This window comes from Myotis nattereri (assembly GCF_964212035.1).
Source record: "Myotis nattereri genome assembly, chromosome: 1".
Classification (NCBI taxonomy): domain Eukaryota; kingdom Metazoa; phylum Chordata; class Mammalia; order Chiroptera; family Vespertilionidae; genus Myotis; species Myotis nattereri.
The window spans coordinates 181,420,811-181,432,945 of NC_138075.1; the positions used below are offsets into that span (position 1 = coordinate 181,420,811).

At 37.1% G+C, this 12,135-nt stretch overlaps 1 protein-coding gene across 1 annotated transcript in view; it reads left to right on the plus strand.

Moving 5' to 3' along the window:
- Positions 1-12,135, plus strand: part of CNOT6L (CCR4-NOT transcription complex subunit 6 like) — a 76,117-nt gene that overhangs the window by 20,462 nt on the left and 43,520 nt on the right. The window contains exon 4 of the mRNA XM_081100836.1: positions 6,468-6,557. Coding sequence (XP_080956962.1) covers positions 6,468-6,557 — 90 coding nt within the window. The remainder of the gene's footprint in view (positions 1-6,467; positions 6,558-12,135) is intronic.

Here is a 12,135-nt window from a genome sequence, read left to right on the forward strand (position 1 = left end):
CCAGGCAGAGGGCATGGCCTGAGGTTCTCCGTCAAGCCATGCTGGGTGGGAGATGCGACCTGAGGTCCCCTGTCAAGCCCCATGGGGGGGAGGGAGCACGCAGCCTCAGGTCCCTGCTGATGGCGCGTTAAGGGTTAAGGCTTGTTACAGGAACTCGGCCTGCACTGTGGGTGCAGCCATCCTGTGTTACGGAAACCCCCACCTCCGCTGTAGGCGCCGCCATCTTTGTGATGGAGTGATGGTCAATTTACATATCCCCTCTTTATTATATAGGATAGGAACAAAAAGAATTAAAAACAAAAATTACATTTATATGCACCTATGTAGTTATTTTACTAGTTCTCTTTTATTTTTTCATATTGATTCAAGTTACTGTTCAGTGTCCTTTTTTTTTTTTTTAAATATATTTTATTAATTTTTCACAGAGAGGAAGGGAGAGAGATAGAAAGTTAGAAACATCGATGAGAGAGAAACATCGATCAGCTGCCTCCTGCACATTTCCCACTGGGGATGTGCCCGCAACCCAGACACATGCCCTTGACCGGAATCGAACCTGGGACCTTTCAGTCCGCAGGTCGACGCTCCATCCACTGAGCCAAACTGGTTTCGGCTGTTCAGTGTCCTTTTATTTCAGCCTGAAGGAATCCCTGTAGTATTTCTTGTAGGGCTGGTCTGCTAGTCACTCAATTTTTGTTTATCTGAAAAATGTCTTAATTTCTTCTTTATTTTTAAAGGCTATTTTTACTATACATAGAATTCTTGATGGACAGTTTTTATTCTTCTTTCAGCACTTTTAATATGTCATTCTACTGTCTTTTGGCCTCTATGGTTTTGATGAGAAATCTGCTATTAATCTTATTGAGGATCTGTACATGAGTCACTACTTTCCCATTGCTTTGAAGGGTCTTTTTGTCTGTGATGTCCCACAGTTTTATTACAGTTTGTCTAGGAGTGGCTCTCTTTCACTTTAACTGGCTTGGAGTTTGTTCAGCTTTTTGGATGTGTATAATGTTTTCATCAAATTTGGGATGCTTTTGATCACTATTTACTCAAAAATGTTTTTTCTGTACTTTTCTTTCTTCCTCTCTGGGACTCCCATTATGTTTATATTGGTACATTCGATATTGTCTGATAGATCTCTGAGCTCTGTTCATTTTTCTTCATTCTTTTTTCTTTCTGTTCCTCAGACTGTATAACATCAACTGACCCATCTTAAAGTTCACAGATCTTTTTTTTTTTTTAACCTGATATTGTTCTTGAGCCCTTCTGTTGTACTTTTTAACATCATAAATTTTATTTTGTTTTAATTTCTATTTTTAATATTCTCAATTTGGTGAGACATTTCATACTTTTAAATTTTTAGTCATAATTTTCTGTAGTTCTTTGAACACATTAAAATAGTGGATTTTAAAAGTCTTTTTTAGTAAGTCCTTGCTAGGGTTTTTATTTTCCTTGGGAACAGTTTACATTGATTGCTCTTTTCTTCTGTAAATGGAACATACTCTCTTTCTTCGTTCCATGCTTTCTAATTTTTTTGTTAAGAACTGGACATTTTAAGTAATATGGCAACTCTGAAATCAGAATCTCTTTCCTTCCCAGGGTTTTTGTTGTTGCTATTTTGTTGTTTGTCACTTTAGTGATCTTATAACGAATACTTTGAAGTCCATATTCTTTATCGTGTATCACCATTGAAGTCTTTATTCAGTTTTTGGTGATCAGAGATTTCCTTGAATGCCTGAAACCAATAAATCTGTTCTTTCTTGGCCTAGTGGCCCTGTGTGTGTTGGGACACGGTTTCAGTACTCAGCCAGGAAGGTTATAACTCTGCCTTAGCCTTCACTTTATACTTTTGCATAGCTAGAAGGTCAGACAGAGGTGAGAGCTTAGGCTATTTTTAGTTGTTTCTAAGTATGTGCCTAGTGCACCATAAACATATGGCCTTCTAGGCTCTCCGGGATATGTCAGTGCTTTGCAAGACTCCTATTGACATCTTATTCCCAAACTTCTCCTTTTAATTGTTTTGGTAGCTTATTGTTTGCTTCAGTTGTTTCCATGACCTCAGGCAGCCACAAAGTTAAAACATTTTCTAGTAATGGTTTCTCAAACCTGCTCCCAAAACCTTTCTCTCCCCTCCAGGTAGAAGCCTTTTTTTAGCACTAGGCAAGAGTCATGGAACCACCACTTAGGTCAGATAATGGTTGGTTTGGGGGAATGAGGCTTTCAAAGGCTCCAATTCAGTTTTGGTTGCCCTGGTGGTTGCCAAGCTGCCTTGGCAACGAAGGGACTAATAGAAGTTAAAACTCCACAAATTGCTGCTCTTATCTATATTTTGTCTTTTCTCCTGAGTAAGTGCTTTCTGGATTATTGTTTGGTTAATTTCCAGAGTTCCAAAATAGTTGATTCTGATAATTTTTACTAGTATTATTTTGTTATGACCAAATAGTATGCTTTGTATTATTTTATTTCTTTTAAATATAGTATACTAGTAGCTTGTTTATGACTCAAAATATGGTCTCTCAGGCAAACGTTCATGTGCAGCTGAAAAGGATGTGTATTTTTCTGTTTATGAGTAAATATTGGACGAAGTGGGGGAGCTTCTTCCCCACTGGGTACTCCTGGGGGGTAGAGTTTTTACAATATCCTGAGAAAAAGAATTTTCTGAGACTTGGATGGGAGAATGAGTGATTTTTATTTGTGTGGAATTAAATCCCTGTGTTTCCTTCGAAAGTCCCATTTTTCCTTTGTCCAGTTATAGAAAAAGTATAGCTGGGTTTTCAGTAAGGCTTAGAAGCAAAGCCAGTATCCATAGTTTCCTTTCCATGTTGGCGCTGTGTCCAGTTCAGCATCAGGCTAGCTGTAGTCATTAGTTCATAGCATGTGGGCAAATGCTAAGGAGCAGAGTGAAAGAGCCCCACAAACCAGAAGTCAAGCACAATGTGCCAAAGGCACAAGAGGGTGAGTTTCTTTGTTCATGGAATCAATATCTTCCCATAATCCCAAATCTTCATGCCTTGCAGTGGCTGTGCCCATTCTGGCCAGCTCCCTCTGTTCCCAGATGTGATTGGTAGGCAAGTATCTTCCCTGTCACTCCAACTTTACTGGGCATCTTCCCTTTGTCCAGTCCACTTCCCCCAATGTTTTGCAGGAAGCATGTCTATAATGTCTGGCCTTCCCTTTGCTCCTTTTCTGTTATTAATAACTAGGGGCCCAGTGCACGAATTCGTGCACCTTGAAAGGAATTGTGGGCCACGAGGCTGCAGTAGGCACAGGGGCGGGTCTCGGCCCATTCTCTATGCCCCCGCCTGGCCCCTCCCACTGCAGCCCTCAGTCCCCTGTCTGCTGGCAGCCCTGCTCCCGCTGCCACAGCTCCCATGCACTGATGGTGCCACCCCACTTGCTCCCGCTGACAGCACGGAGCAATTGGGGTTGGCACCAGCAGTGGTGTGAGTGGGGCTGGTGCTGTCAGTGGGTGCTAGTGGCGGCTGCTGCCCCGATCACCCCTCAGGAGCAAGGGAAGGTGGAGAAGCCCTCAGGGGCGATCAGGGCTGGCAGCTTCCACTCACACCTGCTGATGGCACCAGGTGAATTGGGACCAGCGCTGGGCACCGGCAGCAGGTGCGAGTGGGGCTGGCGCTGGGAGTGGGTGCAAGCAGCGGCTCCGGTGCCAGCAGCAGGTGTGAGCACTGGGCAGGATTGTGGCATGTGGGAGCAAAGAATTTTCAGTAACTACCAGAGGCTTGCCCCAATGACAGTGACTGGCGCCCAGCCTTGGCCTGGTGCCCCCGCTCACCTGCTCCACCATCCCACCATGGCCAACGCCTACCATGTTCTGCACACGCCCCCTGGTGGTCAGCACACGTCATAGCATCCGGTTGTTGCGTTGTTCTGCTGTTCTATTTGCATATTAGCCTTTTATTATATAGGATTAGCTAATTACAGTTGTATCCAGATCAAGTTGGTTGACAGTGTTGGTAGAGGAATGCTGAAGTATCGAATACTGTCATGCAACCTTTGGAGATATTCTCTATATTCTAGCTTCCATTGTTGCTAATGAATTTTGTTGCCTACTCATGTGTTCTTCTTTTGAAGTAATTGGTCCTTTTCCCCTATCTCAGTGGTTGGCAAACTGCGGCTTGCAAGCCACATGCGGCTCTTTGGCCCCTTGAGTGTGGCCACAGAGTTTCAATTGCACTGTACGTGCACACCCGCACGTGGTATTTTGTGGAAGAGCCACACTCAAGGGGCCGCAGTTTGCCGACCACTGCCCTATCTGATGTTAAAGTCTCCTGCTTGCTATGGGCATTCTCTAGTTTATAGTAAGATGAAAAATGAAATCCTTTCATAAACTTCTTTGTATACATTGTGCTTCATGTATCAGTTTATTCTTTTTTTTTTTTTTAACAAGCTTTTGAAAGTTTGTAGCCCCCTACCCCCAAATATTGCCTCTTTTAACTTCTCTCTTTAAACTCTCTTTCTGGCTAGGAGTTAGGCTGTGCTTACTATTTATTGTAGTAGTTGTATATTAGAATCAAAAATTTCTCTAGTGTCCTTGCTTTTATTCTCTGTTGTCTTTGGGTTTTCCCAGAGACTCTTTAAATAGGGTCCAAGCTTACAGTTACTTGAGACAGCGTCCTGTAGATTTATGATTAGGTCTGTCTTTTAGCGAGCCTGAGCTGGTTTTACCCTCACCCACATTAGGATACAGGGACCTGGAGTATAGGGTATTTCTCTTACCCCAGGTTGGTTAAGTTTTGGTAAAATCCTAATTTATCATATTCTGGTAAATTATTTTCTTTGTGGGTAGGACTGTTAAAGAGACATTACATTCCCCCTTCCCCTGCAAGAAAAGGCAAAACTTTTCTTCAGTCTTTAAAAAATATATGTATTTTTTATTGATTTCAGAGAGGAAGAGAAAAGGAGAGATAGAAACATCAACGATGAGAGAGAATCATTGATTGGCTGCCTCCTGCATGCCCCCTACTGGAGATTGAGCCTGCATCAAACCACTGCCTAGCTCAGTGATGGCGAACCTATGACACGCGTGTCAGAGATGACACGTGAACTCATTTTTTTGGTTGATTTTTCTTTGTTAAATGGCACTTTAATATATAAAATAAATATCAAAAATATAAGTCTTTGTTTTACTATGGTTGCAAATATCAAAAAATTTCTATATGTGACACGGCACCAGAGTTAAGGTTTTTCAAAATGCTGACACGCCGAGCTCAAAAGGTTCGCCATCACTGACTGGCCTAGCTCAAGATACAGCATTTTTGTCATCCCGGAACAGTTCCTTTTCCTACTTTTAAGGATTTTGGAAACTAAGGCTTTTGTAGAGTAATTTTACACTTCCACCAGCAATTTATGAGAGTTCCAAGTACTCCACATTTCTTTCTAACACTTTGGTGGTTAATATTTTTTAATTTTAGCCAAATTGCTGGGTGGGTGTTGCATTGAAGATTTTGTTTGTTTAATAGGTACAACCTTCATTTCTGGAATTTCTGTGTTTTTTGTTTTTTCAAATCTGTTTACAAGGCTGCTCTTGCATGTTTATCTTAACAAATATCTCCTTTACTAGTATTTCTTAAGAGAATATAGATGTTGTTAACAATAGCTTGTTTTTTGGTATTTGATAAACCTGTACTCCTAGTACTCAGATATCCCTAATCAGTATCATAAAAAAATTGCTTTCCTCTCAGAGTTTACTAACTCATCTTGGTAATAGTTTTTTGGTTTTTTTTCACATGAAATGTCTTTTCTTTTTTCATATGTAATACAAATATTCCAACTAGGATGACCCTCCCTTTTTTTATTTTTTTAATCCTAAGCTGAGGATATTTTTTCCCATTGATTTTTAGAGTGGAAGGGAGAAGGAGAGACAGAGAGAAACACCAATGTGAGAGAGACACATCCATTGGTTGCCTCCAAGGCCGAGAGCCTGCAACCAAGGTATGTGCCCTTGACTGGAATCGAACCCGAGACCCTTCAATCTGCAGGCTGATGCTCTATCCACTCAGCCAAACCAGCTAGGGCCTCCCTCTTTTTCATATCGCTCATTCTTTCTCATACCAGGCTTTTTTGTTTCTCACTTAAAATATTGTGTTTAAAGATAAAGGTAGAACCTATAAGGGTTACTTCAAGTTCCAAGTTGTGATATTTCAGAATTTACTAAGATTAATATTTATATGCTATGTGTCTATGTATACATGTGATTTTGACAAACATAAATTATAGGGGATATAATTAGTGAAATATAAATAGTGAAATATGGAAAGAAATAACTTGAAGTTTTTCTTTTTGAATATCTTAACGAAGAGAGTGTTTCTTTAAATTCACATTTCTTTACATTTATGTTTAGATTAAGTATAGTAAAATTCACTATCAAAAGTAATTTTTTTTTATTATGTACATTTGTCTGGTCTTACTGTTATATGTCTTACAGATTGTATTTTTGTCTTCTGCTTTAGGCAATCCTTTATCACAGGATATTCTCAATTTATACCAGGACCCAGATGGAACCCGAAAGCTACTGAACTTCATGCTTGACAATCTTGCAGGTAACTATTAATGACAAAGCAGTAAACTCTACAGATATTACCATCGACTAATATGTTGCTTAAGAGCATCAGACCATTTTTTTTAAAAAATCCTCACTTGAGGATATGCTTTTATTGACTTATGGAAAAGGAGGAGGGAAGAGAAAGAGAAACATTGATGTGAGAGAGAAACATTGATTGGTTGCTTCTCCAACTGGCAGGGTATGTGCCCTAACCAGAAATTGAACCCACAGCCTTTCAGTGCACAGGACAGCACTCCAACCATCTGAGCCTTCAGGGCACAGGACAAAGCTCCAACCACCTGAGCCACACCAGCCAGGGTACATCTGATCATTTTTTTATAAGCCCTTATATGTTTGGAATTTCTGCCAATAGTGAATAGGGTAGTGGGACATTGTTCTTTTCTTATACTGATTGGTTTCTGTTTACCAAACAGTATGTAAGGAGCTGGAGTTACATTATCTCTTTTAATCTTTCTAAGAACCTAGGAGGTAGGAATTTTTACTGGTTTTATAGGCAAATTCTGAGATTCAAAGAATAAAGCAATTTACCCAAGTAAACAGCTAATTAATGACAGAGCCATGAACCCAAGATTGTCTTGCTTTTAATCACAAAGATACATAATTACCGGTTTGAATTTGATGCAGACTATGTAGCACTAACACATTGTGCACATTTTTCATGAATGAGATGTGACTGGTTTGATTCTCTACACATTTGTGAAAATTTTACTAGCAGGATTTTAATTAAGAACACCAGATTTATATTAGATAATATATTCCAAATGGAAGGGTTTTTTTTATAAGAAGGCTATTAAGTATTTGACTTTTTTTGCTTAAGACTCAAAATATGGGTACATATAGAAATGCTACTAAATTCAGATTTTTTAAAAATAATGCTTTTCTAAAATATAGAATCTTGAAATAGCTAGAGAAATCTAGATTTCAGCAAAGAGGCCATTGTCACAATATTTGGCTATACTTTTGGAACTTCTCTCCATGATAGAGGACACTTACATACAAAATTTTTTAAAATAGATTTACAATAAGGTAAAACCTGATTAATAACTAAATAACTAGAGGCCCGGTGCATAAAATTCGTGCACTCGGGGGGGGGGGGTCCCTCAGCCCGGCCTGCGCCCTCTCGCAGTCCGGGAGCCCTCAGGGGATGTCCGACTGACGGATATCCTCAGCACTGCTGTGGAGGCAGGAGAAGCTCCCACCACTGCTGCTGTGCTCACCAGCCATGATCCTGGCTTCTGGCTGAGTGGCACTCCCCCTGTGGGAGCACACTGACTACCAGGGGGTGGCTTCTGCATTGAGCGTCTGCCCCCTGGTGGTCATTGCGTGTCGTAGTGACTGGTCCTTCCACCATTTGGTTGATTTGTATATTAGCCTTTCATTATGTAGGATGTTTGGCTATAAAGACTAAAAGTTTTGATAGGAGAGAGATAAACTTAGAGAGGTATTTTTAGTAAAAGTTTAAGAGTATTTGGCTGTATATGTATTATGTGTATGCTGTTTCCTTCTTGCTTTAAAATTAAATATCTCTCATGTCTATGACCCAGCAATATGGGATGTGTGTGGTTTGTGGGTATAATTTTCAAGTTTTTCATATGTTTTAGATATAAACTATTTATTGGTCTGTATGTTGCAGATACCTTCTCCCATGGTGTTGTTTGGTTTTTCACTCTCTTAATTTATCTTTTGATGAACAGAAAAAATTATAACATACTTAAATTTGTTGATCTTTTCTATTAAGGTACTACCTTTGTGTCCTCTTTAAGAATTTTTTCCTACCTCATGAATGTATTCCCCCAAGTTATTATCCAAAAACTACATTTCTTGTAGCATTAGGAGCTATAATGTTTCTGGCATTGAAGTTTGTATAATATAAGAGTCAATTTTTATAACTTTTTCATATGTAAATTAAATTGACCCTGAGGTATTTATTGAAAAACTGTCCTTTCATTACTGTTTTTAGTGCCATTTTTGTCATATATCATTAATGTATGTATGAGTGTGTTTCTAGATTCTGTATTCTCTTCCATTAGCCCTTGTGACAGTGTCTTAATATGGTAAAACATCTTAAGATTCAGTAGAGTAAGTCTTCCCCCTTGATTTGATTCTAGTCTTGGCTAGTTTTGCCCCATGCTGCTTTTACCTTGATTTTTCATTAAAATTTTTAGAAATGGCTCTTCAAATTTCTTCACTCCCCAAAAATATAAGGATTTTTATTGAGAATATATTGAATTTATATATTGCTTTGGAAAGAATTGGCATTTTTGCCACACTGGGTCTTCTATCAATCCAGAATATTCTTTTATTTATTGTGCCCTCTCTAATTTCTCTCAATATTGAGGTTTAGGTTTTTGTGCAGTGAGTGGTCTTGTGTATTTTTTATTACATTTATTCTGGGTATTGACTTTTTGATGCTCTTATGAATAGTCTTTTTGAAAATAGGTCTTAATGATTATTGCTGATACAGAAATACAATTTGAGTTTTGTATATTTATTGGTATTCAGCCACCTTGCTGAGCACTTTCTAAATGCCTTTGGTAAGTACAAATTCAGCACTTTGCTAAACTCTTTTTAATACTAATGTATTTTTGTTTCAATTTATATAATAGTACCATTTGTAAGAAATGACGCTTTTATTACTCTTTCTAATTATTATGTCTTTTATTTCTTTTCCTTGCCTCATTGTACTTGCTACCACCACCAGTAAAATGCTAACTAAAAGTGAAATTGAGCATCCATCTATAATTTAATAATTTGTTAACTTTTAATAATTCATGACTAATTATGATGTTCATTGTAGTTTTCATATACATAACTTTTATCAGGTTAAGGAAGTTTTCTATTTCTAGTTTCCTAGGAGAGTGTTTTATTTTTTAATATGAATAAATATTGCATTTTATCAAATGCATTTTCTCTATTGAGATGAGCATATAACTTTTGTTCTTCATTAATTTGGCAAATGCATTGCTTGTTGTTCATGTTATACCATCTTTGTATTCTTGGAATAAACACAAGTACTTTATAATATATTATCATTGTTATATATCCCTATATTCAGTTTATTAATACTTTACTTAGGATGTTTGGCATGTAGGTTTGAGTGAAATTGGCCAGTAATTTTCCTTTCTTCAGTAACCTTGTCAAGTTTTTGTTATTAAGATTATTTGGCCTCATAAAATTTATCAAGAGGGATTGTCTCATTTTCTATTATTTGGAAGAATTTATGTAAGGTGGGTGTTCTTTCTTTCTTAAATGTTTTTAGAATACATCTGAGCCAGGTCTTTCTTTGTAGGTAGTTTTCTTTTTTTTAAATACATTTTAAAAAAAATATATTTTATTGATTTTTTACAGAGAGAAAGGGAGAGAGATAGAGAGTTAGAAACATCAATGAGAGAGAAACATCGATCAGCTGCCTCTTGCACATCTCCTACTGGGTATGTGCCCGCAACCCAGGTACATGCCCTTGATCGGAATCGAACCTGGGACCTTTCAGTCCGCAGGTCGACGCTCTATCCACTGAGCCAAACCGGTTTTGGCTGTAGGTAGTTTTCAATTACTGATTTAATTTCTTTAATAACTATAGTACTGCTTTGATTCTCCACTTCTCTCTATCAATATCTGGAAGTTATATTTTTTGGTAATTTTTCCATTTTATCTAAATCTTCCAATTTATGGATATATAGTTTGTTCAGAATATGTTTTTTATGATCTTTTAAAGTCTTTTGACAAATAGTGATAATCTCTTTTTCATTCCAGATATTAGTTACTTGTGTTGCCTCTCTTTACTTCATGCATAGTCTTGCCTGGAGATATATCAATACTTTCTTTGGGGAAAAAAAACCCACCAATTTTTGGCTTTGTTAATTCTGTTATATTTTTTTAGTATCAGAATTTTCTTTATCTTTATTTCCTCCTTTTGCTTTCTTTGGGTTCCATTTGCTGTTCCTTTTTAAACTTTCTAATACCTAAATAATTAATTTTAGACTTTTTTCCCCCAAAGGAGTTATTTATAAATATCTCTCTAAACAGGGCTGTTAGCTGCATCCCACAAATTTTAATTTGTATTATTTTCATTATCATTTAGTTCAGCATTATTTTCTACTATCTCTCATCATTTCTTCTTTGACTGGTGAGTCATTTAGAAGTTTCTTTATTTCCAGGGAAGTTGTTCTAGTTTTCTGTGTCATTGACTTCTGGCTTAATTCCATTGTGATCAGAGAACATACACTCAGTGATTATAATTTAAATTTTAAAAATATTTATTACCCAGCACATACTTTATTTTCGTAAATGTTAAGTATGCACTTAAAAAGAATGTGCAATCTATAGTTGTTTGGTGCTGCAATCTTTACATATTAGTTTGTTAATTGCTTGAATGCATTATAAATACTTAATGATTACTTTGTTTTTATTCATTATTGATAGAGCTATGTTAAAATATCTCCCTTTTATTGTAGATTTGGTTATTATTGTAGCTCTTACAACCTTTTAATTATATATATTGAGGGTATATTTCCATTTGGTTCATCTTTCTGGTTATTTGAAACTTTCACCATCATGTTCTTCTTACTTTGAGTCTCAGTTTCTTTGTTAAAGTACTTATTTTGTTTGTTGATTTGTTTTCTGAGCCCATTAAATTGCCTGTCTGTATTTTCTTGCATCTTGTTGAGTGTTTTCAGAACTGCAATCTTGAATTCTCTGTTATTTCCGTCACATATTACCATATCCATAAGTTTGTTGACTGGAGATTTTTCGTTTTCTTTTTGAGCTGTCTTGCTACCTTGGTTATTCATGGTATTTGATGGATTCCTTCTCTGTCTAGGTATCCAGTAGTCTGCACTGAATCACAAGGTTGTTGTGTGTGTGTGTGTGTGTTTTTTTTGTTGTTGTTGTTGTTTTGTTTTTAAGTTCTCTTGCACTTCTTTGGCTTTTCAGGTCCCTGCAGAGTGATGAAAAATGGCCTGTGCTTGATGAGAAGGGGGGCGCCTCCTTGATTTCTTAATACTAGATTGCCCAAGGAAGTCATTTTGACTGCTTTTTAATTTCAATTAGAAAAACAGTTATGTATCTAAGGACACAATGTCTTAGAATTTTGTGACTTTTTGTACAACATATAAATGCGTTTATTAATAATTGTAGTTACCTCCCCCTCCTTCATTTCCGGTATATATATGTGTGTTATACCTATATTGCCCAAAAGCAGTCATTTTGACTGCTTGGGAAATTTTTAAATAATCAAATGACTCTTATTATTGAATTGAGTAAATTTCTTATATGACCAGTTCGGCTTTGTATTGAAATAACAGTTTTCGTTTTTTTTCGATTACCGTCACATGATAACATACAAGTACATGATAAATTGTCGATACTTGATAAGTTGCAGTTGCTCAATAAGCTAAACTAGTACTTGTTATTCAAATCTTTATGCAGTGATACTTGTTCTAATAAGTTGTTTATTTTATTTCTTTTGCGCCCTAAATTCATGAAAGAAATGTCGAATAGAAGTGAGTTATTGGAAAAGCTAAGGAACATAAGTGAAGAGTGCTCCGATATTATTC